At 47.7% G+C, this 27,921-nt stretch overlaps 1 protein-coding gene across 5 annotated transcripts in view; it reads right to left on the bottom strand.

The window, feature by feature from the left end:
- The window catches only part of CEP170B (centrosomal protein 170B), an 89,671-nt gene extending 69,678 nt beyond the window's left edge, over positions 1-19,993 (bottom strand). For 2 of the 5 annotated variants that reach the window (XM_065593734.1, XM_065593735.1), the window contains exons 1-2: positions 19,560-19,993; positions 15,753-15,888 (exon numbers count right to left, since the gene is read on the bottom strand). In XM_065593734.1, the coding sequence (XP_065449806.1) occupies positions 15,753-15,857 (105 nt within the window). In that variant the 5' untranslated portion in view covers positions 15,858-15,888; positions 19,560-19,993. The remainder of the gene's footprint in view (positions 1-15,752; positions 15,889-19,559) is intronic. The other 3 variants (XM_065593737.1, XM_065593738.1, XM_065593736.1) reach the window with 2 other exon arrangements.
- Positions 19,994-27,921: the final 7,928 nt, after the last annotated feature.

Here is a 27,921-nt window from a genome sequence, read left to right as displayed (position 1 = left end):
GTCAGCTGGGCCCGCGGGGAGCCGGGCCCGCGGGGAGCCGGGTCAGCCGGGCCGGCGGGGAGCCGGGCCGGCGGGGAGCTGGGTCAGCCGGGCCGGCGGGGAGCCGGGCCGGCGGGGAGCCGGGTCAGCCGGGCCGGCGGGGAGCCGGGTCAGCCGGGCCGGCGGGGAGCCGGGTCAGCCGGGCCGGCGGGGAGCCGGGCCGGCGGGGAGCCGGTCAGCTGGGCCGGCGGGGAGCCGGGCCCGCGGGGCCGGGAGGTGCGCCGGGCCGCCGGGGGCCGGCAGTGCTGGGCGGGCTGGGGGTGGTCGGCCGGGGCCGGCACCCCAGGGCCCGAGCTGACCCAGGCTGGAAACGCCGGGGGGCCAGCCTGGGCCGCGCCTCCTCCCCCCACACCCCCCTTACCTGCTTCAGGCTTCCCGCGAATCAAATATTCGCGGGAAGCAGGGGAGGGGGCGGAGACTTTGGGGAGGGGGAGGGGTTGGGCGGGGGTGTTGGCGGGGCTGGGGTCGGGGCCGGGGGCCGTGGAGTGTCCTCCATTTGGAGGCACAAAATATGGTAACCCTAGTACTGTGCACTTTGAAAACCCCCCATAAAGCTACATTAGATGGGGGCATATTTCCAAACACACCTACCTAAATCTTTGTGTGCCAATCTGAAAACCTCCACCAGCACCCTGCATCAGCCCTTTCATTTACTGCAACTACCCACGCAGCCAAGTGGTATGTCTGTGGTCCTTGAAAATACGCTCACTACATTAGTCACATAGCCTCAAATCCTGAGCCTGCTGGGTTAGAACTATAAGCAGCTTAAAAATGTGGCTCTGCAGTGCAGGAATCCAAAGCAGTGGAGTCCCCATGGAGGGAGATCCCATATCGCAGAGAACAGATATTGTGTGGCAGGTCTCCACGGCTCTATGTATAGAGAGCAGGGAGGGCTCCAGGAATGACGCAGGGAAGAGAAAGGAAAGAAAACAATGGGCGGCTGACAGATTCAAAGTGAGAGCCACAGGGTCAGAAACCTGCCTGGGGAGAGAGACGGGAGAATCAAGCCGTCTCTTACATTTCCCCAGACGGTTTAGTAGCAGTCAGACCCCAGGTCTCTATGTAGATCCAGATTCCGTTTCTCCCCAGGCTCGGCACAGGACCCACAGGCAAAACCCTTCTGCTTCAGCTTTATGCACAGGATCAAGATTTACAACTCAACCTTTGGATTTGAAACTCAATGCCAGGAGAGATCATGGTACTGGAGATAAATAAGGCTGTCAGAAAGTTGTGGTTTTAGGCTCAAAGGTTGCGGCCACCGCGCATTAAAGCTGCGGTTTTGTCAAAGGGAATTGCAGCTGGGCCAAATTTAAGTGGCATTGAGGTAGGGGCACCATTTCAGATTGCAGTGACGGAGGCAGCTTACAATGGGCGGTCCAGGGACCACTTACACCCAGTGCGGGCACACACTGCAGGGAACAAGTCCCCAGGTGTGGGCACCATGTGTTGGGGGAAAGGAATGTAGGGTCTTCCCTCTCTGCACCGCATCCAGCCCTGCTCCCCCCACCACCACCACAGCCCCTGGAGCTCCTAGGAGGGAGTTGCAATCGTAGCCCAGACTGCGCAGGAATGCAGGGACCAGCCCAGTGGCAGCACAGGCTCCCCCTCCCCATACCCCACCACCTCCATGCTGCAGTTCCCTGCTGGGCCTGGCTTCCAGAGGCTCATTTCAACACCACCAGCCCTTGGGTGCTGCTGTCAGTAGCAGGGGCCAGCCTCTCCACAACTGGCTCCAGGCGCCTCAGCTCCCCGCCCCAGGATGGGACCACGAACAGCCTCCCCCTGACAAGAAGAACAGCCCAGCTTGAGTTGTGTGTAGGCTAAGCACAGGAGGGTCAGCTCCCTGGCCCACCCTACCTAAATGGTGCCCCTGCATGACTCCCTGAAATTCAGCCCAGCTGCCCCTCCATCATGACAGAGGGCGGCCAGGCCAAATTGGCGAGTGGCATTGTGAAAAAGCTGCCGTGAATGCAGAAAGTTGCTGCTTCCGCAGCCTCGGAGATAAAATAAATACATGATGGCAGTTGCTGTATTCTGTATGTTAACGATAGTCTGATGTGTGTCACTGGCACTCAGATAACTGCAGCACTCTGGCAGCAACCTGCCACAAACATTCATTCTAAGTCAAGTACTTCCCATGCTGAGCAGGTTACAGTTCTGTCAGTAACAGTTGTTACTAGCACTCTGGGAAATGCTCAGAGCTAGCCACCGTGCAAAACAGTGACTGTCCCAGTAAGGAAATTTAAACCGCCTGGTGCCAGCCTTTGAAAAGGGACCACCGGATCAATTTAAAAACCGCATACTCTGATTTGAAATTTGCTCACTTATTATTTTTACAAGTAACACCCAAAATTCACATCACCGAGAGAGATTACCCGGCTGGATTTCTTTTCCCTCGTTTATCTACTTCGTGCATTTGACAGCATTTTGTGTACAGTCCATCTTGCTATTTCTCCAGTACAATCAGTTAAGCCCTGCAACAGATCTGTTACAATGGACACATGTCAAAGTAGGGTATGCCTTGTCTTCAGTGGGACTCTGCATAAGCATAGGGGTATGTGCTAGAGCAGTCCACTGGTCGGTGAGTGTTGTGCATCTCCACTTTGTGTCCAATCCACAGGGGATATGAGTCTATTACACTCCAAGGAACAGAGTCAGGCCTCAAGCGGCAGAGGTTGATGCTTTTAGTCCCATCACAACCAAGATGGTGGACACGAATCGATTCCAATGCAGGACTGGGGCCCTGGTATAGCAACCAGGAGCGGAAAAATATTTAAACACACACACACAATATCCAGGAAAATAAAACTGCAAACTCCCAGCAGTTGGCCAGGGGATTCAGAGGTGGGTGCAGTGCTGGAAACTACTTAATCCATTATTTTGAAACAAACTAGATTTGCAGCTGGCTAGAGCTTTTGTGGTTTTATATCTGTGGCGCTCTCGCCACTTGTCAAGATCTCCAAGGTAAGATTCTAGACAGGGGAAGGAAACAAACCCGGAATTCAGCAGGTCAGGATCTAGACTCTTCTAGGAGGATAAGTCTTAACCAGAACATACGTTGAATTTTCTCTCCCAGTTTGAAACAACACGTCTATAACTCATCGTTAACCATCTCTCGTCCCATCTAATGCAGGTTCCTCCTCCCTGGCTTCCCTGACGCTCTTTGTGCCATTCTGCAATCCGTCCAGAAGGCTGCCACAAAAGTCTGGCTTCTACGTTTACTAGGAGCAATGAAAGGCTAACGCCCCTTCCCTCAAACACACATACAAACCAAACAGTCCAGTCACATCCAGCCCTCTTCTGGTCCCCTTTGCTCACTGCCTCGTGTCCTTCAATTCCAGCCCATGCTACAGTCTTCAAAGCTCTGCTCAGATTAGCTCCTACCTACCACTCTACTATTCTTTTTGCTTAAGCCCTCACTACCTTTCCTCTGCTCAAGCTGCCTGAGTATCTGCCCACTTCACGTCACACTACTCATCCCTGTTCCTCCCTCCCGATTGCTTGCTGCATGGGAACCACCTCCGGCCTTTCCCCACAGGGTCTACCATGCCTCGACCCCCCCAAGACCTGCTTCTTGGGTGAGCTGGATAAGCGTTAACCCACCCCTCCATTAAGTGTTAGCAAAACAGACACGGGAAAACACAAAACCAAAATAGCAAGGCTATAGTCAGACATCATGAAACTAGGAGGACATGTGCTAATCTCCCGGCTCATTCACGTGCTTGCAGTTACAGCACAGCCCCCATTTATATGTGGTCTGTAAGCCTGTAGGCGCCTCAGAGCAGGGACCTTTGTCTTCAGACTAGGGCTGTCAAGCGATTAAAAAAAATGAATCTCCATTAATCGCGCTGTTAAACAATAGAATGCCATTTATTTAAATATTTTTGGATGTTTTCTAAATTTTTTAATATATTGATTTCAGTGATAACACAGAATACAAAGTATATAGTGCTCACTTTATATTTATTTTTATTACAAATATTTGCACTGTAAAAAACAAAAGAAATAGTATTTTTCCATTCACCGAATACAAGTACTGTAGTGCAATCTCTTTATCATGAAAGTTGAACTTACAAATGTAGAATTATGTACAAAAAAATAACTGCATTCAAAAATAAAACAATGTAAAACTTTAGAACCTACAAGTCCACTAAGTCCTACTTCAGCCAATTGCTCAGACAAACAAGTTCGGTTAAAATTTGCAGGTGATAAAGCTGCCCACTTCTTGTTCACAATGTCACCTAAAAGTGAGAACAGGCATTCACATGGCACTGTTGTAGTGGGCGTCACAAGATATTTACATGCTAGATGCACTAAAGATTCATACGTCCCTTCATGCCTCAACCACCATTCCAGAGGACATGTCTATGCTGATGACAGATTCTGCTCAATAACAATCCAAACCAGAGGAGACCGACATGTTCATTTTCATCATCTGAGTCAGATGCCACCTGCAGAGGTTGATTTTCTTTTTGGACGGTTCAGGTTCTGTAGTTTCTGCATCTGAGTGTTGCTCTTTTAGGACTTCTGAAAGCATGCTCCACATCTGGTCCCTCTCAGATTTTGGAAGGCACTTCAGATTCTTAAACCTTGGGTTGAGTGTTGTAGCTATTTTTAGAAATCTCACATTGGTACCTTCTTTATGTTTTGTCAAATCTGCAGTGAAAGTGTTCTTAAAACGAACATGTGCTGAGTCATCATCCGAGACTGCTATAACATGAAATATATAGCAGAATGTGGGTAAAACAGAGTAGGAGACATACAGTTCTCCCCCAAGGAGCTCAGTAACAAATTTAATTAACCATTATTTTTTTAACGAGCACCATCAGCACGGAAGCATGTCCTCTGGAATGGTGGCTGAAGCATGGAAGGGGCATACGAATGTTTAGCATATCTGGCATGTAAATACCTTGCAACGCCAGCTACAAAAGTGCCATGTGAATGTCTGTTCTCACTTTCAGGTGACATTCTAAATAAGAAGCAGGCAGCAGTATCTCCCGTAAATGTAAATAAACCCGTTTGTCTTAGCGATTGGCTGAACAAGAAGCAGGACTGAGTGGACTTGTAGGCTCTAAAATTGTACATTGTTTTGTTTTTGAGTGCAGTTATGTAATTAAAAAAAAATCTACATTTGTAAGAGATTGCACTACAGTACTCGTTTGAGGTGAACTGAAAAATACTATTTCTTTTATCATATTTACAGTGCAAATATTTGTAATAAAAATAAGAATATAAAGTGAGCACTGTACACTTTGTATTCTGTGTTGTACTAGAAATCAATATCTTTGAAAATGTAGATAAACAATAGAATGCCAATTGAAATTTATTAAACATTTTTGTATGTTTAACAGTCCAATTAATCGTGATTAATTTTTTGAGTTAATCACGTGTTACTGCAATTAATTGACAGTCCTACTTCAGACATGTCGGTGAGGCGCTTAGCCCACTTAATGAACAAATACATAGTTTAGGTCAGGGGTCCCCAACGCGGTGCCCGTGAGCACCATGGCACCCACTGGGGCATCTAAGTGCACCCGCATACTGGCTGGCGGACGAGCATCCGCCGAAATGCCGCTGACAAGCAGCGTCATCCAGATTTTTGGCGGCATTTTGGCGGCGACGCCTCTGGATGATGCTGCTAGTCAGCGGCATTTTGGCGGCGACGCCTATTGACGTTGCCGCTTGTCGGCGGCATTTCAGCGGATGCTCGTCCACCGCCACGGTCCTCCGTGGCTCGTCTGGCGCCTGCCAGACGAAAAAGGTTGGGGACCACTGGTTTAGGATAATCTGAGGCATGGGGTCAGATCTGCCCTTCCAGTACTGGTGCTAAAGTCAGTCCCAGGACAGAGGAGAGGCAGCTTCTGCCTCCTGTAATGAAGGCCTGGTTCAGACCCTATGGGCCCCTGCAATGGTACAGTAAGGCTGGAGCACAGGATTGCCCTGACCTCTCCTGCTTCCACCCCAGACAACGCCAGCACCAATGCCTCAACAGGAGGGACGGAGGGGCATTAGACCCAGTGGAGCTGACTCTGCAGAACCCATAGAGTCTCCTGAGCCTGGGTATTCCGGAAGGGTGCTACAGCACAAGATGAATTCACCCAAAGAGCATCGGCTAGAGTGAAAATGGAGCCAAGTAGATTAAAAAGTTCATGTCAATTTCCTCGAAGCCACAGCTCTGTATGCTCATTATATGCTATACATGTGAGACAAAAAAACCACGGTAAAAGAACATCATTAAGGTTGCAAATTCAAACTCTCCGAAGTTAGGAAACATCAGAAGTAAAGTTGCCTGTGCAATCTTAATTCAAACACATTGGACCTATGTGTTATGAGACAGTATTTAATTACATAACCACATAGTATTTTCCCCACCAGATCCCTCTCTCATTCAGTGCACAGGGCAGACAGAGCTCACTTAATGAGCAGCTATTCAATATTTTGTTTTCTCCTCTTTGTTCTATATGTGGTTCCTTATTTTCTGCACATTGTTCAACCCCTGCTCTGAGGACAAAATTATTAATTTCCTCATAGGTTTTTCGGTGGTGCCCATCACTACAGAATCACAGAAATGTAGGGCTAGAAGGGATCTCAAGAGGTTATCAAGCCCAGCCCCCTGCACTCAGGCAGGACCAAGTAAACCCGGACCATCGCTGACAGGTGTCTGGCTAACCTGTTCTTAAAAACCTCCAATGACATGGATTCCACAACCTCCCTTGGTAACCTATTTCAAAGCCAATGGCCTAACAAGGCCCCAGAAGGCCCCTGTGCAAGAATAAATTAGGGGCCCCTTTCCCAATTCTGAAATCCACCCAATACAGCCCCCCTCCCTCCATCCGCTTGCTCCTGCCTAGCTCCGCATAGCCTCAATCCAGCTCTCCCGTCACACATCTCCTGCCTAGGTTCCCTCCAGCTCCCTCACAGCCTCCCTACAGACCCCCAGCTCTCCCAACCCCAATCCAACCACCCCTCCAGGCCCTTTTAGTTCCCCTTCTACCCCTCCAACTTTCCTGATCCCCCTCCCATCCCCATTTCAGGCCCCCCTCAGCTTCCCCACTCAGTCCCCTCCATCTCTGCTCCAACCCCGGCCTCCCACACCCTGCAGCTCCCCAGCTGTGATCCAGACCCACCGAGCTGCACTCCAACCCTCTTCCCCCATCCACAACAGCTGTAATCAAGCACCCCAGCTCCACCCAGTTCTGTTCCATCTCCCTTTCTCCCATCCCCCCAGCTCTGATCTAGCCTCCCCAGCCCACTTCTTGCAATCCCGTAGTCCCCCTTCCCCAACCCTTCCCAGTCCCCCACAACTTTCCCACCCTGTACAAAGCGGCTTTTACCTTGTGCGCTATCTCCCATCTTCAGGCATGTCTGTCCCTCTGTCCCTGCACATCCCCAGGCACTTTGACCCCTCTCTCCTCCCCCCCCAATGCCTTCTCCACATGTCTTTGTCAGTTGTTCATGCCCAGGGTAAACCCCAGCCAAAGGGACCCCCCATTCCAGCCTCGCCCATTGCCCTGTGGGGCCAGTGGGCCCCATTCTTCAATGGTGGTCCAGCTCAGCTTCAGATGATTGAGCCCCCTAACCTCATGGGCCCTGGTACAACTGCACCACTTGCACCACGGTAGCTACGCCACCGTCCAGCTACGCTTAACTATCCTTATAGTTAGAAAGATTTTCCTAATATCTTAGGCCTGGTCTAACTCGGTCAGTGTCTACACTACAGTGTTGCTCCCACCGATGTAAGTTGCCCACTACACCGACCTAATAACTCCACCTCTGCAAGAGGCATAGTACGTAGGTCGATGTAGTTAGGTCGCTGGAGTGTCTGTGTAGACACTGCATTATTTACATCACCTGTTGGCTGTCAGCCCCATGTGTGGCTGACAGCCAGAGCCCCACCGTCCTAGGGGAGTGGCCTCCAGCTGTCAGTGCCCCGCAAAGTTAAGTCAATGGAAACACTCTGAGTGAGGATGTGCACCACCAACAGAGGGGACATAGTGTGGATTTGTACGCTGACATAACTTAGGTCAACTTAATTTTGTAGTGTAGACAAGGGCTAAACCTAAATCACTCTTGCTGCAGATAAAACCAATTACTTCTTGCGCCACCTTCAGTGGACATGGAGAACAATTGATCACAGTCCTCTTCATAACAGCCCTTAATAAATCTGAAGACATATCAGGTCCCCCACCCTCAGTTTTCTTTTCTCAAGACTAAATATGCCCAGTTTTTTTTTTTTTAACTCTTTCTCATAGGTCAGGTTTTCTAAACATTTTATCATTTTTTGTTGCTCTCTTCTGGTCGCTCTCCAATTCTTCACCTTTTTCCTAAAATGTGGCACCCAAAACTGGACACAGTACTCCAGCTGAGTAGAGTGGGACAATTACCTCCTGTATCTCTCATACGACACTCTTGTTAATACATCCCAGAATATTAGCCTTTTTTTGCAACTGCAGCACATTGTTGGTTCACATTCAATTTGTGATCCACTATAACCCCCAGATCCTTTTCTGCAGTACTTTGCCTACCCAGTTATTCCCCATTTTGTAGCTGTGCGTTTGATTTTTAATTCCTAAGTGAAGTACTTTACACTAGTCTTTACTGAATTTCATCTTGTTAATTTCAGTCTAATTTTCCAATTTGTCAAGGTCATTTTGAATTCTAATCCTGTCCCCCAAAGTGCTTGCAACCCCTCCCAGCTTAGTGTCATCGGCAAATTTTATAAGCATACTCTCCACTCCATTATCAAAGTCATTAATGAAAATACTGAATAGTACCTGGACTGGAACTGACCCCTGCAGGACCTCACTAGATACTTCCCCACAACTTGACAGTGAACCATTGATAACTACTCGTTGATAGTCTATCAAACAGCTGTGAACTCATCTCATAGTAATTTAATCTAGAACACATTTCCCTAGTTTGCCTCTGAGAATGTCATGTGGGACTGTGTCAAAAGCCTTACTAAAATCAACATCCACTGCTACCCCCTATCCACTTGGCCAGTAACGCTGTCAAAGAAGGAAATAAAGTTGGTTTGGCATGATTTGTTCTTGACAAATCCATATTGGCTATTACTCTTTACCCTCCTATCTTCTTGGTGCTTACAAACTGATTGCCTAATCATTTGTTTCAGTATCTTTCAAGGTATTGAAGTTAGCCTGACTGCCTGGTCTATAATTCCCCAGGTCCTCTTTGTTTCCTCTCTAAAGGCAGGTACTACGGTATGTTCAGGGCAGCTCCAGGCACCAGCGCAACAAGCGCGTGCCTGGGGCAGCAAGCCACGGGGGGCGGCCTGCTGGTCGCTGTGAGGGTGGCAGTCAGGCAGCGTTCGGCGGCATGCCTGCGGGAGGTCCGCCGGTCCCGCAGCCTCGGCGGCAATTCGGCGGCGGACACGCCGAAGGCGCGGGACCTGCAGATCACCCGCAGAAATGCTGCCGAATCCGCGTCCCCAGCGGACCGCCCGCAGGGATGCCGCCGAAGGCCGCCTGACTGCCCTGCTTGGAGCGGCAAAAAAACATAGAGCCTCCCCTGACTATGTTTGCCCTTCTCCATTCCTCTGGGACCTCACCCACCCTCCATGAGTTCTCAAAGATAATTACTAATGGCTTCAGCTAGTTCCTAAAGTAGAGCCTTGCACGGATACAACCTTTGTATCCGCAACCGATCAGAGATCCACAAAAATGGTCCATGGATATAAAGCGGATATCCACAGATATGCAGAGCTTTTGATACAAAATTTGTATCAGCATCTGATCTATAATCTGCAAAAACAGTCTGCGGATATCCACCCTTAAGTACCCTAGGATACATTTCATCAGACCCTGCTGACTTAAATACTTCTAACTTATCTAAATAGTCTTTAACCTGTTCTTCCCTATTCCTTCCCCCTTGTTAATATTAATTGTGTTAATCATCTGGTCACAATTAATATTTTTAGTGGAGACTAAAGCAAAATAGGCATTAAACAACTCAGCCTTATTGACATAATCCATTACTAGCTCTCCTTCCCCGTTAAGTAGAGGACCTAAATATTCCTTCATCTTGCTCCTAATATATTTATAGAACCTCTTCTTACTGCATGTTATGCCCCTTGCTAGGTGTAATGCATGGTGTGCCTTAGCAGTTCTCATTTTGTGTCTACATGCAAAACATGAGTACAAAAGAATAACACAAGCAGTCGTCCATATTTCCACATTTTGATTTTCAGGTCATTAAAGAGCTCACGACGGAGCCATATTGGCCTCTTGCTATTCTCCCTTTTCTTTATCTGGGGACAGTTTGCTGTTTTGCCTTTCCAACTGTCTCTTTGAGAAACTGCCAGCTCTCCAGAACTCCTTATCCCTCAGATTTTCTTGCCATGAAGAGTTTGGTGAGTTAGTAGCTGAGTGTTTCATAAACATTAATGAATTTATCTTCCCAACAGCCCTGCAAGGGTATTATCCCCATTTTACAGATAGGGAGCTGAGACACAAAAGTATTTAGGTCAAAAGTTTCCACTAATTTTGGGGGCCCAGTTTTAGACACCTCGGACCTGATTTATCAGAGTATTTACCATCCCACACGCAGTCCCAGTTTCCTTCCCCAACCAGCCTCAGTTCCCCATTCACAGCCCCTCGTGCGATTTATCTCTTCCCTAACCCTCCCCTCTCGGCTCCAATTCCTAATGTACCCCTTTCTGGGCTCCTCATCCAATCTCAATCTACCACCCACACCCTCCCAGGTTCCTGGCCCAGTCTCCCCCCTTCCTGGCTCCTTTTTCCACTCTCTTTGCCTGGCCAGTTCCAGTTCTCCCCTGCATCCCAGGGCCTTAGCAGGGTCTCTCTTCCCCCTCCCCCCATCATATTAGTTCTTAATCCCCGACCCCTTGGTGCCCAACCAATTCCAGCTTCCTCTTCCCCCCACACAGCTCCCAGTGCCAGCTTTTTTTTATTTTTTTAAATGGTTGGTTTTCAGTAAGAATTTTCAGTTTTACGAAAACTTAATTCTCTTCATTTTTGTTAAAACCCCAAATACAAAAAAGATTAAGAAGGAGGTCAGAGTTGATTAAAAATGCCAATTATATTTTTCAGAAAAGTTTGAAGAAAGTTGTTGTTGTTGTTTTCCCCCCTAGTTCCCCCCTGGGAAAAAAATCATTTTGACCAAAACATTTTCATGAGAAATATTTTTAAATGATTTTTCCCCCCCCAAAAAAGGTCATGCAAAATTGGCATTTTTTACTATGTTATTTAGAGGTGGACCTTGAAACCTTTACTCATATGTTGAATAATATCTTACTCCTTGGATAATCTCATTGGAATCAAGAGGACTACTTGAAGAGCAAACTCAACGTGAGAATGGCAGAATTGAGCCCCTAACTATTTATAATAATCCAGGCTGCACCTCAAAAAACAAATTAAACCCAGTTTTTCCCTTTTACTAATGTTCAGAACCAAAACATGCCTCACAGCTACTTCCACTAAATAGCCTGACAACACTGCAGAAGTATTTTAAATATTTCTAATCCTCTAAGTAGGTGTAGAAGATTTCCAGAAAGATTAAGTTCCTGCCTAGCAAACCAATTTAGTTTCAAGCTTTAAGGCTACAATCTTCTTCAACTGGTTGACTGCGAACAGTAGATCCAGTCCACTGGATGAAATAAGTGAACTCGGGTCAAAATAAAGCATATAGCATCCCTTTATAATTCTGTAACAAAACAGTAAAGCATTTTAATTGTTTAGGAATCTATTGTTACCTGGAAGCAACTCAACTAAAGAAACTTGAAAATAAGAATCTATCCCCATCTCACCTAGAGCAATAGAATAACAGATAGTGTGTTCTCTGGGGCAGGGACTGTCTTTTGCATCACACGAGGCCCTGACCTAGTCATTACCACAACACAACTACTAAATAATCATAATGTTAGAGACCTATTAGGGTATACATTCCATTCCCCTGACAATACCAGTCTGCTGTATGTGTACTAGGAATAATTTATTGCTAATGGCTCGATCCCCGAAAACACACTTCCAAACAAAATAACTCTACAGTAAGCACGCTGACCCAGAAGTTCTAAACAAATGTACTGGTTCCAGTAAACTAGTAGTATGGTCCCCACAGAAGAGCTTTGCCAATACCTCTATGCAATGCACCATGCAATGCCTCCGCTTCTTAGGCCCCTCTGAAGACAAACTGTCGTGCCAGTCTGCACAGTGGTTTTGTGATAAAGTCGTTGTAGCAAGAGGTCTATTTTTAGACCCCCAACCTCCATCTGCGCACATGCAACTTTGCAAACACATACGTGACGTGAAAATTCTACAATCTGCTTTAGATTACTGTAAACTCATTTCATCTGGAACCCAAGACAGCTTTGAAGAACATCTCTAGAAATGAACAGCTAGTACAATAATCCACTATGCTGCTCAAAATGAGAAGTTAAGTATCATCTAAAGCAGTGGTGCCCAACCTTATTACACAGGGGGGCCACATAAACCTAAGCACAACCTTGTGTGGGCCAAACAGATTCTGCCTGGGACTGACAGCCCAAGCCCTGCCGCTTTATGACATGCTCTGGCAGGCTATGTAGGGATCCCACAGGCCATAGGTTGGGCACCCCAAGCGAAAGAAAGACTTATTACCGAGGACAGCAAAGAAATGCACTCAGAAAGGGTCACGTTTCATGTGTCCCACAAACATCGACCAACTGGCCTTAATAAGCAATCCACAGCTTTCAGTCTGGGTGAGCAGTGAAACCCGCCTCCCTTAACTCTCTCTCCCAGACTCCCAAACACAATCACATCCTCCTCACAACTTCTATTAGAACATAGAAAAAAACAGAATGTCAGGGTTGGAAGGGACCTCAGGAGGTCATCTAGTCCCACCCCCTGCTCAGAGCAGGACCAATCCCCAGACAGACTTCTAGTGGCGTCTACTTCATTTCCCCCTACCTGTGACCCACCAAAAAGAGACAGATTGGAATGTAAAAGGATCCCTGCTGCTAGGCTTTGCTGCTGATGGCATGAGTCTGTTAGTCCAGGAGCAGCACGGTGCTGAATCAACTCTCAGCCTCACAGAACAACTCCTCAGCCGGAAATACTGCAGCAGAGGAATGGGGAGGCTTCAGTCTGATAGCTCTGAAATGGGCTAACACTGGAAGAAATAGCGACCGAGATTTTTAAGAGTGACTACTGATTTTGGGTCTCCATTTTTGAGTGCCCAACTAGAGACACCTGATTTTCAGAAAGTGCCAAGCACCCACCCTATGAAATCAAGTTCCTTTAAAAGGCCTCAAGTTGGTCACTTAAAAACTCAAGCCCTTTGGAACAATCAGGATTTTTGAACAGTCAGATACAGCCCTACAGAAAATATTAGGACATTTTTAACCTCTGCACGTCTTACTTCCCACTCCCAAACATAGAAATATAAGAAGACAAAGCAAGAAAGCATGATCAAGGGAAACCCGAACAAAAGAAATAATACGATGCTGGAGTGTCAAACTCTGGAAAACCCAGTCTAGCCATTTCATTCATTGCAAATCAATGCGCCCAAAACACCAAGTTCTCCTTTTGAGTAGAGGTTCCTCAAATGTTGTTATAGCTAGACCACATCTTAATAGATTGATTGCTTGTCAACACCTCCCCTCTGATTGGAAACCCAATCTCTCCCCTCCCATCCGTAATCACACAAAGTCCCTGCAGCAGCTACAAAAATTGTTTGCACTGGAAAACAATATTAGAAAAGCATTTATGACATGTCTTTACACTATTTAGCAAGTGGAAACCGGGAAGAGAACCCCACTGCGCAACAGCCAGCTTTCTGCCAATCACCACTAAATGCTGCGCCCAGTGATCTGGGGACGAGTGTACAGGAACCTCTGCTTCACACAGGGCAAAACAAAGCCGCTTCCCCTCTTTGCAGCCCGGTTCATTTGTAACTAAAAAAAAAAAAAACAACCAACCTCACAACGAAGATCTCTCTGCATCTAAATATTAATGTTTCTACTAGGCCAAAGCCAAGAATTTTGGTCCTGAATTTCCACCAAGTCCTGAGGCAAAGGGCTCCTGGTTAACGTTCTTCTCCAGTTTGTACATCTGTATGTTCAACACTATGTAGCATTCTTTAGCTGAAACATCTGACTATCAAGGCCAAGACTGCAAACAAACTGGATTATTCCACCGAGGGGTGTGTGTGTCATCTTTATGTACAAGTAACACAGTAACTTTTTGGGACTGAAGGATGCCGTCTCGTTCATGCCACCACATCAGCTAAAGTTTCTGCACTGAACATTCGTGTTTCTTTTAAGTCCCTGGCTTGGATCGTCTCTGAAAGCACTAACAATGTAATTAAATGTTAAGTTAGCAAAAACCAAAAATCACAAGCATCAATGGATGGTATATGCAGTAAAATCTACAGAAAAAACAGCCTAACCACTCAGCATGACAGGACAGAATCGTGTTTCTTTTGTGTAGTATCTGTATGAGCAGCAGTACGGTTACTCCTGGGGGGATTCTGTAGCACTGAGCAAGTGCAGAATTAATGTCCCCTGCAGATTTTACTCTTTCCCAGCAGAATAATTGATTCACACGTCCCAGGCGGGTGCATTTGGTTTGGGCATTGGAGCCAGCCAGGGGAGACGTAAATCACTGCATAGGGGGGCGCGGCGCATGTGCAAGACTCTGTCCCTCTCGCTTGCTATCGCGGTGTGCCTGGAGCCGGAGAGGGGCATGGCTGGGGAATCCCCAGCCGGTGGCTCCGACCATACACCAGGCTCCAGCTGCTAGTCAGGTGCTGAACTATCTGTACATATTTCAGTGCTGTACCAGATCAGGGCCTAAATTCACTCCTAAGGATGTCCTGCCCTTTAGGATATGTCTACACAGCAAAGAAAAACCTCTGTCTGGCCTGGGCCAGCCAACTCGGGCTTGCGGTGCTTGGGTTACAGGGCTGATTCATTGCTGTGTAGACTTCTGGACTGGGGTTGGAGCCCAGGCTCTAGGACCCTGCAGAATGGGAGGGTCCTAGACTTCTGGTTCTAGTCTGCGCCTGTAATTCTGTACAGCAATGAAACAGCCCCACAGGCTGAGCTCATGTCAGCTGGCACAGGCCAGCCACGGGTTTTCCTTTGCTGTGTAGACATACCCTTGAAGTCCTCTGTGCTTTACATACATGGAAATATTAGTATTGCCCTCTGCTCTGTGGAGCCATATACATGTGCTAATATGTCGAGTAAGGAATCTATTTGTCAAAACAAATTTCCTGACTCTTTTTTTGTTGTCTATATTGTTACAGACATACTTGCTGACAGGTATTTTGAAATAAATGACCAAAATAATTGAAAATGGCATAATTATATTGTGTTGACAAATAAAAGATGAAGAATTATGCAGAATTTTAAAATATAGTGCACAGAATTTTTAACTTTTTGGCGCAGAATTCCCTCAGGAGTAGCACTGTTAATCTGTTCCAGTCAGTTATCTTACAGCTAATGAAGCCCTGACTCTGAAACTAATCACTGGGCCATTTGAGAAAGCTCACTGTCGCTTTCACAAGTCCATTAAACTTTTGAGGCTAAATTTACCATATCCACAGATCAAGTTCTGATGAACTAGGGGATTTATTTAAAAGCAACATTTAGGTCTGTAACAGCTTCTAGACCCCTAACTTCACAGTCAAGGCATCTACAACATCTTCAAGGGATATTTACCAGATCAGAACATTTTTTATGAAAATATATTTACCTGGAGCATTAGTTCACAGTCATCTCTGCCAACAAATATCATCTCCCGAGGGAGCCGGTGGCGAATGCCAGTGCTGCTCACCAGGAACCACGAAGTCACACTCATTTTGGTGTTTGGCACTTAACCTTTAAACATCCTGAACAAATAAAACAACACATATATAGTTTGTTATTAGTTATTGGCCAATAACAGAAGCAAGTTAATTGACAGCATTGAAATTAATCTGAATGCATTAAGCAAGTTTTGTGGGAGTTTATAAACAGATTAAAATACATGGCTACTGGAATCCAATGGCTACAAAGCCGACAGGTGGTATAGAAGCAGAAGTATTTATTCACACAACACACAGTCGACCTGTGGAACTCTTTGCCAGAGGATGTTGTGAAGGCCAAGACTATAATGGGGTTCAAAAAAGAACTAGATAAATTCATGGAGGATAGGTCTGTCACTGGCTATTAGCCAGGATGGTGTCCCTAGCCTCTGCTTGCCAGAAGCTAGGAATGAGCGACAGGGGATGGATCACTTGATGATTACCTGTTCTGTTCATTCCCTCTGGGGCACCTGGCATTAGCCACTGTCAGAAGACAGGATACTGGTCTAGCTGGATCATTGGTCTGACCCAGTATGGCCATTTTTGTTCTTAAGCAGGAAGGCTCTCTAGACCAGGCTCTCTCTGGGCACTGACAACCCACTGCATCCTCCAGACTGGCAAGGAGCACAGTGCATGCTTCCTCCACCTCCATATTCAAACAGTCAAGCTAGTCCATAACTACTGGCCATACCAACTCAGGGAGCAAGGAGACATAACGTGCCCTCTTATGCTCCTTTGTGGGGTACCCATATCGCAGGCACAACACAACGCATGGGGAGGGGAAGGGCAGGTGGGTGGGGAATGGCGATATAGGGCAGGGAGTGGGCAGAGCCTTGTATCCCCCCATCTCAATGAGCCAGCCAGAGGAGTTCAGCTGGTACATGGTGGGGGATGCAACCTGCTATGGTTCTGTATCAGTAGCTCTTTACTTCCCCACCTCACCCCCACAGCAAGTGGGAAGAACCAGGGAACAGATTGTGGCTATCTGTGTTGTATCACAGTTGGCTCTCCAGTCTGCTCCAGGACAATGCAGCTACATACTTCCCATTATACCAGGCACACTGTTAAATCACAGTGACTGGTCAGAGATCAGTGATGTTAATGCATAAAGGAGCAGAGCATGACTTCTGCAGGCAACAGTTCCAGCAAACCTGTTTGCTGCTTGGGCTCTCCCATTAGGTTTCTGATGTCCCTGGGCAAGGGTGGATAGGGAAGAAAGTCATTTGTTTTGTGGGCAAGAGGAGGGTTTCTCTCTCTCTCTTCACCTTCCCTCCCCCACATCTCCGGGAAAAAAAAGAATGTATCACTACTTAGACTCCCTTCTTTTTTTCTATTCATTTGATTTCCCCCCCCCCCATCTTCCTCTTCTCAAAGTTTTGTTTTGTTTCTAGCTATAGGTGAGAGTGTATGCGATGTCCTCTAACAAAGCAGGATGGATTAACAACACTAATGGCACGAAGGGGAAAGAGACCATTTAACATAACACATGCCCTATGATCTCTGCATTATAGAATCTTCCTTTTGAGGATCTCAAAGCATGTTTCAAACATGAAGTAAACTTCATAAGCCCTGGGGCAAGTATTACTATCCCCTTTTTACTGTGTGTAATTATAGTCACATGACACTAAGTTCACATGAAAAGATACCCCTAGTTATTGAGCAATTTGGGCTATGCTCCTTTGGCTTTACATCCTCTTCTCAGGAAAGTGCCTAACTTGGCTTTTGGGCTGATATGGAACTATTAACTCCTGGGACATGGGCCCACAACTGCGATAAGACTACAAACGCTATCCTGCGTCAGTCAAAATGCCATCATCCACCCAAGGGACATTGAAATGAGTTCCAAGATAGTGCTTGCCTTGGGAGGCTCAGAGAGAGATTCTGGTCTGTCTTGGATTATGAACTCCTTGGGGCATGGATTCTGACTTCATCTGTATCCCATACAGCACCAAGCAGTCAGTGCTTAGAACACTACTGAGTATCCCTAACACATACTACTGGGCTGCCTTTATTTTTCTTTTTTAGCATCTGTGAGTACCCCTGAACTCCTCTGGTTCAGTCCATCCCTTCTCAGGTATTCCTTGTTGGGAACATAAAAGCACCACGGTGTGGACAATCACCGAAAGCCACCTGGCACCAGTGCCCCAAGAGCTGACAGAAGGAAAGGACTTCTCCTGCAGAAAGGATGTGACTGTAAATCCACTCCCCTGTCACCTTGAGCCTATTCAAAACAGCCTCACTGACTTGAGTGGGCACAATGCTATTCAAACGCCTGGGCACTCTGTAAGTGCAAGACGCCAGGAGGCCTTGCATTCGTACCAAAAACTATTTGTGAAGGGCAGGGACCCAGACAGAAAGGTCTGCGCTGTTACGCTGCTAGTCCTACAGAAACGCTAGGGGATAAAGAAACTCAGCCCACCTCTTGACACTACATTTTGCTTCTAATGCCATGCCGTGAGCCCATGTTGGCATTTGTTGCTAGGAGGAAGGGAATAAACACTCCATAAAGCTGCTATTGGCCCACAATGCAGAAAGTCAGTAGAGGAATTGAAGCTGCAACCCTTAGCTAGATTCAGTGGAGAGAGGCTGTATCTTTAATCAGCTCTCACCCCTAGCAGCAGACACCACTGAAACTAATGCTTATTATGGACATTTCTAAGAGGAGAGGAGGGTTATTTAGATAAGAAGAAGAAGAAGAAGAAACGGACAGAACAAAGTCACTTAATCCCATTGACTATACAAGTGTTTTTGTTTTTAAAAGGAGGGAGTGGGGAGGGGGGATTTACCAAGCCGCACACGGGATTGTTAACGTGATCTAATCCACCACAATGGAGAGGCAGAGATCGAGAACAAAACCCGCTCGAGGATGTTTAAGATGCTGATTGCATGTGTGGTGGGCCACCGATGCCAATAAACTGGCTGGCTTGTATATTCCTCCATGATCCGCCACCATTAGAAAGCTGCTGCCAGCCATCCACACCCAGGGAAAACACCAACCAAACAAGGTGCGACAACAAACCCTCCAGCCTGCGGGACCAAGAGCCGGGAGGGGGGGATAGACCCCATTAATCATGGGGGAGGCAGACCGGGGCTCTTTGTCTAGAGAGGACCGGGCTGGGGAATGGGGGGGGGGGAGCAGGAGATCAGGGATAAGATGGTTTAAAGCACATTGTCTATTTCCCTGCCCAAAATCATCATGTGGGGTGGAGAATGGAACAGAGCAGAGCCGGGGGAGGGGAGCTCTGACCCCCCCCCCCCCCGCCCTAGACTGGAGAGCGGCGGACAGCTCCCCCCAAGATCAATCGCCGCCACCAGGACTTGGAAAGGGGCCCGGCCGCCTTCCCCCGGGGCCCCCAGCCTGGCAGATCTCTCGGTGCAAACGCCCAGCGCCTCCTCCCCTGCCCCGCTCTCTGCACTGTACCCCAGATCCCCCCCCCCGGGGGCAGCCGGCTCCCCACCGCATCTCACAGCCCCGAGCCCCAGCAGCCCCCTGGGCAAGGCACCGAGCGGGCAGCGGCCCCGCTTCTCCCCCCTCCGCCCGAGGAGCCCGCACGCAGGCCCGGGCCGGCTGATGCATTGCAATCCAGCCAGGTGCTGCTGTGGCGGAGGCCGCAGGCCAAAGCCATTGAGGATCAGCTGTTTCCTGGCGGCTGCCGATCCATCCCCCTCGCCCGCCCGCCACCGCAGGCTCGCTCCCCGGCCCGGCCTCCCGGTACCTGCTCCAGCCCGCCGCGGCTGCCTGCCCCTGCCCCTCCGCCAGGTGCGGGTGGCGGCAGGTACCGGCTCAGCGCCTGCCTCTAGCCGGCTCTGCCTGCCCGACTGGCCGCTCCTCTGGCATTGCACATTGTCAGCTGCCGCCGGGCTCCTTCCCTCTCCTCTCCTCTCCTGCCAGGGGAAGGCAGCGCCGCCTGCACTTGCACAGCAGGTTCTAGACGTCAGTAGGCGGCTCCTATCCCTTCCACCACCCCCGATCCCGTCTCTCCTGCAGCCGCCCTCTCCCGAGCAGACGATCCAGGTTAGGTCAGGTGACAAGCTGGTTTAAACATTAAAGGTGCCTGCAGCCTCAGCTCTGCTGTGACCCCAGTCACGGCGAAGTTGGTTGCAGCCGGGCATGCAACGCGCTTGGGTGTGTTCTGCAAGGAGCAGACATGTTCCAACCAAGAGTTAGGACGTGATAATGGGCAGGGCTTTTTCCTCCAACCCCCATAGGATTTAGGAGCTAGCAACACTCTGATTATTATTTATAGGGCACCGTAGCTGTGCAGCAGGCTTTACAGTAAATGCAATACTATGCAATTTGCCCACATTGTCAAAAGCCTGGGTGCAAAAATGGGTGGGCATTTTTGCTTGCAGGCACATTGCCCAATGTGCTTAAGAAGTTGGCCAGATGCTCATCTGCAACCCCAGCTAATAGGAGCACACCCATTCCTTGCATATGCACAAGTCGGAGCATGCCAGGGTGTGCATCTACTTTCACCCATTTATTAATGAAAATGTTGGCAGAAGGCCTTGCCCTTAACAGCTGGCAGGGTAGTAGCTGGTTGTGGTGCCAAATTTAGTTGATGTTGCAGAAGAAATCTATCGCGCTCTCACTGGTATTTCAAAGGTGCCTCTCATGCTGGTATCTGAACACCCAGTGTAACACCACAGTAGGCAGATCCTAATCTGATTGCTGGGTACTTGACTTTTTCATTCATAATGAACATTAATAATAATAGTAACATACTTCTTTTTTATAGTGTCTTTCATTCAAGGTTCTCAAAGGGCTTTGTAAACATTAATTAAGCTTTGCAACACTTCTGTGATGTAGACTGTATTATCTCCAGTTCACAAGGCTATAAAATGAATGCAGCAAATTCAGTGTCAGAATTAAGAATGGCGTTCTGACACCCAGTGCCCCAATAGATAGCAACAGACAGCACTGCTCCTGATCCTCCAGGGTTCCCCAAGGAACTCTGGGATACATCCAGAAGGCTTCCGGGACCCAAGTCAAGCCAGGGCTACATGCACACAGGAAAGTAATAGGGCTCGGACTCTAGGTCCCAGCTTAACACGTGCTTGGACCTTCCAGCCCTGCAGGGTCTTGGGACCTTAGGTCCGAGCCCTAGGTTAACACAATTGGTGTGTGGATGCAAGGGGAGTTAGGTGTGAGCGCAGGCTCAAGCCTGGGCTACATTGCTGTGTAGACATACCTCCTTTGGCTTAGTGGAATAGGCTGAAATTCCATTCAGCATGCATTTTTAAAGCATGCTTATCCTACTTAGTATCCTTAGCTGCTACTCCTTGAAGGAACGTATCTAAGAGTGATCGACAAGGGGTTGGAGTAATCCGGAGAGTTTGTGAATGGAATAAGAGACTGTTAAGGGAACAAGTTCAGGAAAACACATGTCGTTGATAGTGATTTACGAAGGTAACTAGAAAATCACTGATGCTCACTAGTATGGATAGCAGTCAGACAGCTTTTGTCTGTTGAAGGAAAACTGGAGCCACTGAGTATTATTATAATACATCCAGTGCTTAATTTGTAATGAAAGAGGTGCCGGGGCTCAAGCAATTTTTTTTTTACTTTCATAACTGACACGGCAAGCCCAGAGGTGCTGGGGCTATGAACTGCCAAGCCCAGAGGTGCCGGGGCTCAGCCCTGGCACAAATTAAGTACTGAGTGTATCCAGCTGTGTGCTGAGGCTGGTAGAGAGAAGGATCTGATTTTTAGAAGTGCTGAGTGCCCACAACTCCAGATGAAGTCAATGAGAGCTGTGGCTACTGAGTACCTAGCTCAGAAAACAAGGACCAATGTGGTCTCCAGGAACCTACCTGGGCATCTTTGTTATGTTTAAGAATTTTAATTAGGGACATAACCAACTATTTACAGTAGCAGATGGTGGCAGAGGCTACAGAGGACACTCACTTCTACCGCTGTTATGTCAATATAACTTCATTGACTACAGTGGCGCTACCCCGCTTTACACTGGTCACAACTGAATTCGGACTCCATTCTCGTGTCTTTATGTCTAGATAATACAGTGATTAGCACTCTGTAAATACTGGTAGGTATCATGCTTACCAGGAGGAAAGGCCATTGATTGTAAGTCCCAGAGTTAGGAGGGAGAAATAAGCGACAGCACAATTGGGAGAGGAGACCGCGTTTCTTCTCTTCCTCCCCCACTCTAAAAGCAGTAGTTATTAATAATTTGCATTATGATTACCCACTTTAATCAATGTTTGAGTTCTTCTCTGGGAAACACCATGTATCCAAATGTAATTCAGTGAATTGATTCTCTTCCAAGACCTAAGTGACCTTAAATGCAGCTCTGCCTGAGACTGCCTCTCTGCAGGAGTGATGCTTGGCCAGGATTCTCTTCTTCTTGTCTGCTCCAGCGTTGAGCTCCATGGGACTGACAGTAGGACTTTCTCAGTGGCAAGCCCTGGCCTTTGGTGTCCTTTCAGATCTTGTGCAAGGCGCATCTATTTAGTCTAGCACTTTACCCAGCCATAGATTTGCGGTAGCTGGACAAGGTGGAGAACTGTCTCCTTTCTGGGGCCATTTTCATTGGCCCTTTAGATCTGCTTGTGCATTTTTTGGAATATTGGTATAATTTATTATAGGGCCTTTATAAATAAATGTGAACTTTACTGCATTATTTGGTTTATTCTTTGGTTGTGTTGTGCAGTGATGGTTGATTTCACTATTGTATAGTTTATCTCATAAGTATTATCACTTCCTGTTGAACTACACTTGAGAAGTTTCTCTATTAGCCTAATCACCCAATAGGACCATAGTGGTACAATTTATTTTTCTACATGAGCCAACCATCTTCTAGGCAAATCTTTGTTCGTAGGTACCTATAAAAAGGTTTAAGTCACTTTCTCTATAGGGTTAGTACCTTTGAGATTGATATTATTTTGTGTGTGGGTGCACACACCCACCAATGAGTACTGTCAGTGTGGTCAGTACCAGGGCCGGCTCTAGGCACCAGCAAAACAAGCTGGTGCTTGGGGCGGCACATTTTTAGGGGCGGCATGGCCGGCGCCAGAATGCCACCCCTAAAAATGTGCCCTGGCCGCCCTAGCTCACCTCCGCTGCTGCTGCCACAGCGCGCGAAGCAGGTGATTCGCGCGCCGCTACTCGCCCTCCCTCCCAGGCTCTCAAACCTGGGAGGGAAGGGGAGCAGCGGCGCGCGAATCGGCTATTTCGCACGCCGCGGCGGCTCGGGGTCTCCCCCTCCCTCCCAGGCTCTCAAGCCTGGGAGGGAGGGGGAGATCCCGAGCGGCCGTTTCGCGCGCCGCTGCTCCCCCTCCCTCCCAGGCTTGGGAGCCTGGGAGGGAGGGGGAGAAGCGGCGCCCACGCCGCGGCCACTCGGAGTCTCCCCTTCCCTCCCAGGCTCTCAAACCTGGGAGGGGGGGAGACTCCGAGTGAGGCGCCGCTTCTCCCCCTCCCTCCCTCCTAGGCTTGAGAGCCCGGGGGGAGGAGGCAGGGCTGGGGATTTGGGGAAGGGGCGGAGTTGAGGCGGGGCCGGGGGTGGAGTAATTAAAGAACGGGTGGGGGGAGGCGGCCAAAATTGTTTTTGCTTTGGGCAGCAAAAATCCTAGAGCCGGCCCTGGTCAGTACTGTACAAAATATAGAAGACACCTCAGTCCCTGCTCCTTGGATCCTTCCTTCTAACTTAATACAGTTCAGACAGACACACAGGGCCTAACTGTACATTCTGTTACAGCCCCTTTGTGCTGCTCCAATGAGGTAGTGCGAGCAAAAAGTTAGTAGATACGGACCCTGGAGAATAATTCTAGTAGATCTTTGAATGGTTTAAAAGCTCTGGCACTGCTGCAGTCTTGCTATTTTTGGCTACCAGAACAGCTCCTCAGGGTTATTGCTGGCAGCCACATTTAAGCTAGACTGCCCTAAGACTGCTCTAATTTACACTGGTACAGCTGACATCCTGAACACAATGTATAAAGCCATAATGGAGTTCAATAGAGCTACCTCAGATTCCCCCCTTCAAGGAAATTGTTCTCTGCAACAATGCTCAGGCCACAGCAACCCAGGCTTCGACCATCAGGCAAATGCCTTTTATAGATAAACTAGATAGAAAATGTTACTGTGCACGGTTTAAAATCGGCCACAGTCTACCTCATAACATGCGGGCTGGAGTGAGCTCTGTGTACACATACAGTTTGTAAATTTGCTGAGCACTCTGGGACCTTTGGATGAAAGGCACTATATAAATATTAGCCATTCACCAATCCCCCAGGTTCTTTCATTCACTTTTGAGTAACGTACTTTCAGATGCATTAGTAAAGGCTCCCAAGAGGTCATGGAGTCTGAAATGAATTTTAACCCACTGCACACAGCTGCATTCTGCTACCCAGTGGGCACAGTTCTATTGGGGTAGTCACCTGACTCTCAGAAAACAAGGATTTCTTAATTGCAGGAGGACCACTTCTTCAGAGTCCTGCTACCGGCGGCGGCTGCTGCATAGAGTCTTGATTAGTGTGTGCCCGGAGCTCTCCCATGTCATCTCAGGCCAGTATTCCCAGACTTCCTGTCAGAGGCAGGAGAAAGAATCTATGGGCGTTTAGAAAATGACATAAAAGGCCTGATCCGGCATTCCTCATATATCCAAAACATTCATTGTCTTCCAGCAGGGCGTGCACAGTTGAGCCCTATACCAAGGTTTTCATAAGGCCTCCCCCAAAATTACAAGTCAGTTGATTTTTTAAAACTTTTTATTAAGGCAAGGTTACAATAAAACATAATCATACCTTACTTACTACCTCATTTAGTATCAGGTTAATACTCAAAGAACCTGGCTAAAGATTCTGGCTTGCTGGCTGGGGCGTTCTCCTCCTCCTCCAAGTACTGTAAAAAGGGTGACCAAATTACCTCTTTTGGGCACTTCTCTTGTGTCCATACTTGATGTAAAGCTTTTCCATTACAAGGACAGTCCATATTTTGCTATACCACAATTCTACAGGAGAAGTCACATTTTTCAAGTGATAAGACCTACAAAGCTTTGCTGTTAACAATAAAAGAAGTTAATTTGTTCTGTTTAAAATGTAGACCCTTTACTCACTGGAGCATTAAGTAAGCAGGTCAGGGAATCTCTGGGAAGCAGCATTTTGTTATAAAATTAATCTCTTTAATAATTTACTCCCCAGATTGTCTAATTCCTGCAACACAACCACCACATATGCCAGTATGTTCCCCACAATCCCATCAACAAAGTGCCTCCCTAGTAGCAAAAACCCGTTGGCTCTTAACTGGAGTCAAATGCCATCGAGACAGTAATTTATAAAAGTTTTCTTTGTGAGCTACGCAAATTGAAGACGTATATCCCCTTTCCCATAGAGAGACCCACTCATCTAGATCACTTTCTTTGTCCACACCCCCTTCCCATTTTTTCATGGGGGTAGTATTCCTATCAACATCTTTTTCAAACAGAATTGTAGGGGGGGCCTTGTTTTTTGAGGTGTTGTACCTGAGATGCCTTAGAGGGGCCCGATGTTCAAAAGATGCTGAGCACCTGCCCTCTGCAAACCAAAGACCTTTAAAGGGGTCTCAATTTGCCTCTCACCCCCAAATCACTAGCCACTTTTGAAAGCCTGACCTCTGCCCTTTGAATGGTTAATACAGCTTCTTGGTAGTTGTATTTCAATTATAAATTGTTCTACAGCTTACAGGCCTGGTTGGTTCTCCTTTCACTTACTCCGGTTTTACACTGGCGTAACCACATTGCTGGCTCCTGAGTTACAGCAGTGGCAGTGAGGAGAATCAGGTCCTCCTTTCACGCTAAGTATTATCTCCAGCCCTGCAGACTATTCCGGCAGTGTTGTGTGTCAACATTTATATTATATCCCAGTCTATTTTACATCTAGCAAGAGGCCCCAATCCTGCAAACACTTAAGGCACGAGTCATCCCATTGAACTAAAGGGGACTGCTGAGGGCCCTAGTTAGTCACTAGCATAAGCGTTTGCAGCATTGGGGCCTAAGGGTGGACTCCACAAAGGTATTTAGACCCCTAAGTCCCAGTTTTGGCTCCCACTGAGCCCTATAGTTGCCTAAATTCATACAGCACCTAAGCTTTTCAGAGTAAAACTTCCCTGAGCACCTCTGATTCTGTCTCTGAGCAACCCCCCTCTGTCTCCCTCAAAGCATCCAGGTGTCTATCTCCTGCCTAAGCCCCAGAGCAATCCACAAACTGAGGGAAGACAGGCATTCAGCTGCCTGAGTTGGTAGGTGTGCTCACAGCCCAACCTCCAAAAGAGGAGCCCACCTTATAGCATTTAGCCCAGAGGTTAGAGCATTGACCTCGGAGTGGGAGACTTCGGGTCAGTTCCCCCCTCTCTGCCAGAGCAACAGGATATTCTGATGTGGGACACCCTCTTTCTCTCTGCCCAATGACTATTCTAAGGATGGGGGCGAGGGAGAGAGACTGGGAATGGCTCTGCAGCCCGGTGAGGACCACCTATCAGGGAGAGGGAGACCCTGGCTCCAGTTCCCCCTGCTCCAACCCCTCATTATTTATCAAGAGGGCAACAGCTTCAATAGGAGAGATTGAGGGAGCCTCACATCAGAACCTCTCATAGCTCAGTGGCTAGAGGATGATCCTGAGATGGAGGGGGAGGGAAGACCCCTGTTCAAATTCTCCCTCCTCCACAGAGAAGGGGTGAATTCAATCTGGGTCTCTCCCACATCCCAGTTGAGTGCACTGAGCTAACAGTTATAAGGTGGGTGGTGTATCACCCCACCTTGGGATCAGTAGGGGAACCGAAGTCCAACCCTCTACTCAGGGTTCTGGCCCAGTGCCCTGTACTGCACAGCTAGGACAGCTCCTTTACCCCTAGTCAGGGGTTCTGGAACAATTTGTATAGAGGGGTGCTGAGCGCCATTGAGCCAAACTGTAAACCCTGCAGCTGATGGAAACCACTTCAAGCCACGGGGTGCAGTAGCACCCCCAGGTCCAGCCTCCATGGCAATTTCCCCTAGGCCACTTCCTACTTCCCCTTTGGGTCTCCCAGTCTCTTCTTTGCTTTATCAGGGTCTCTCTCAGGCCTTCCTGCCTAAAGAGCTTTTCTTACTTACTTTCTTCCCAGCAGTTGCCTTTCCTGCTCTGATCTTTTCCCTACAGCTGCAGGAGGGGGATGGTTGTGTGTGTGTGTGTCTGTCCTCTATGCCTAGCCCTTCCCTCCTCTTTTTTCCCTGAACAAGCTCTCCCCAGCCTTACCCCTAGCTCCTTCAGGAATCCTAATTCCTCTCAGGTTGGACTCATCCTGTAACCACGGTTGGCTTAGCCCACACTCTCCAGCCCCTGGGGCAAACCATCCTGTGCAGTGCCTAAGTCAGCTTTGTGGATTGCATTGTTGTTCCTGTGATTTTCTAGGCACCTAAAAGATAAGCGTTGTGATGGTCAAGCATTGCAATCCCTAAATCCCTTTGTGAATACCGTCCTGTCTAATAGACTGGTTTCAGAGGGGTAGCCATGTTAGTCTGTTTCAGCAAAAACAACGAGTCTTGTGGCACCTTAAAGACTAACAAATTTATTCGTGCATAAGTTTTCCTGGGCTATGACCCACTTCTTCAGATGTATAGACTGATTGACAAGTCCTGGTAAAAGCCTCTGTATCATTGGAGGGTTTAATGAGTGATTTCCACACTGTTAATATTTTTAAGCTCCATGATTTAAAAACTGTAGGACCAGACCTTCAGCTGGTCTGTATTGGCCTATGAAGCAGCATCAATTTATAGCAACTGAGGCTCTGACCCTATATCTTCTCACTTTACAATACATTGTATTTTTATAGTGACTTCATATCCCTATTATACCAGCCTGACATTTAATGTTAGTACTATGAAATTCACTAAAATAAAATCTAATTGGCATTAGCAGTTTTTGTGAGGATACGCATGCCATTCTTTGTTGAATTTGTTCTCCCAGATATGCCATGAAAGAGTTAGCATAATGATTTTCTTTTTATTATGTAGCCTAAATCATAAAGCTGTTTTTAATGTAAGCCTTTCATAACCTCAGTAAAATCAAGACATATCAATATGAGAGTGGTGACGGTCCATTGTTATAATG

Source organism: Chrysemys picta, chromosome 4 (assembly GCF_011386835.1).
Source record: "Chrysemys picta bellii isolate R12L10 chromosome 4, ASM1138683v2, whole genome shotgun sequence".
NCBI lineage: Eukaryota > Metazoa > Chordata > Testudines > Emydidae > Chrysemys > Chrysemys picta.
This window is presented reverse-complemented; position numbering and strand designations above follow the sequence as displayed.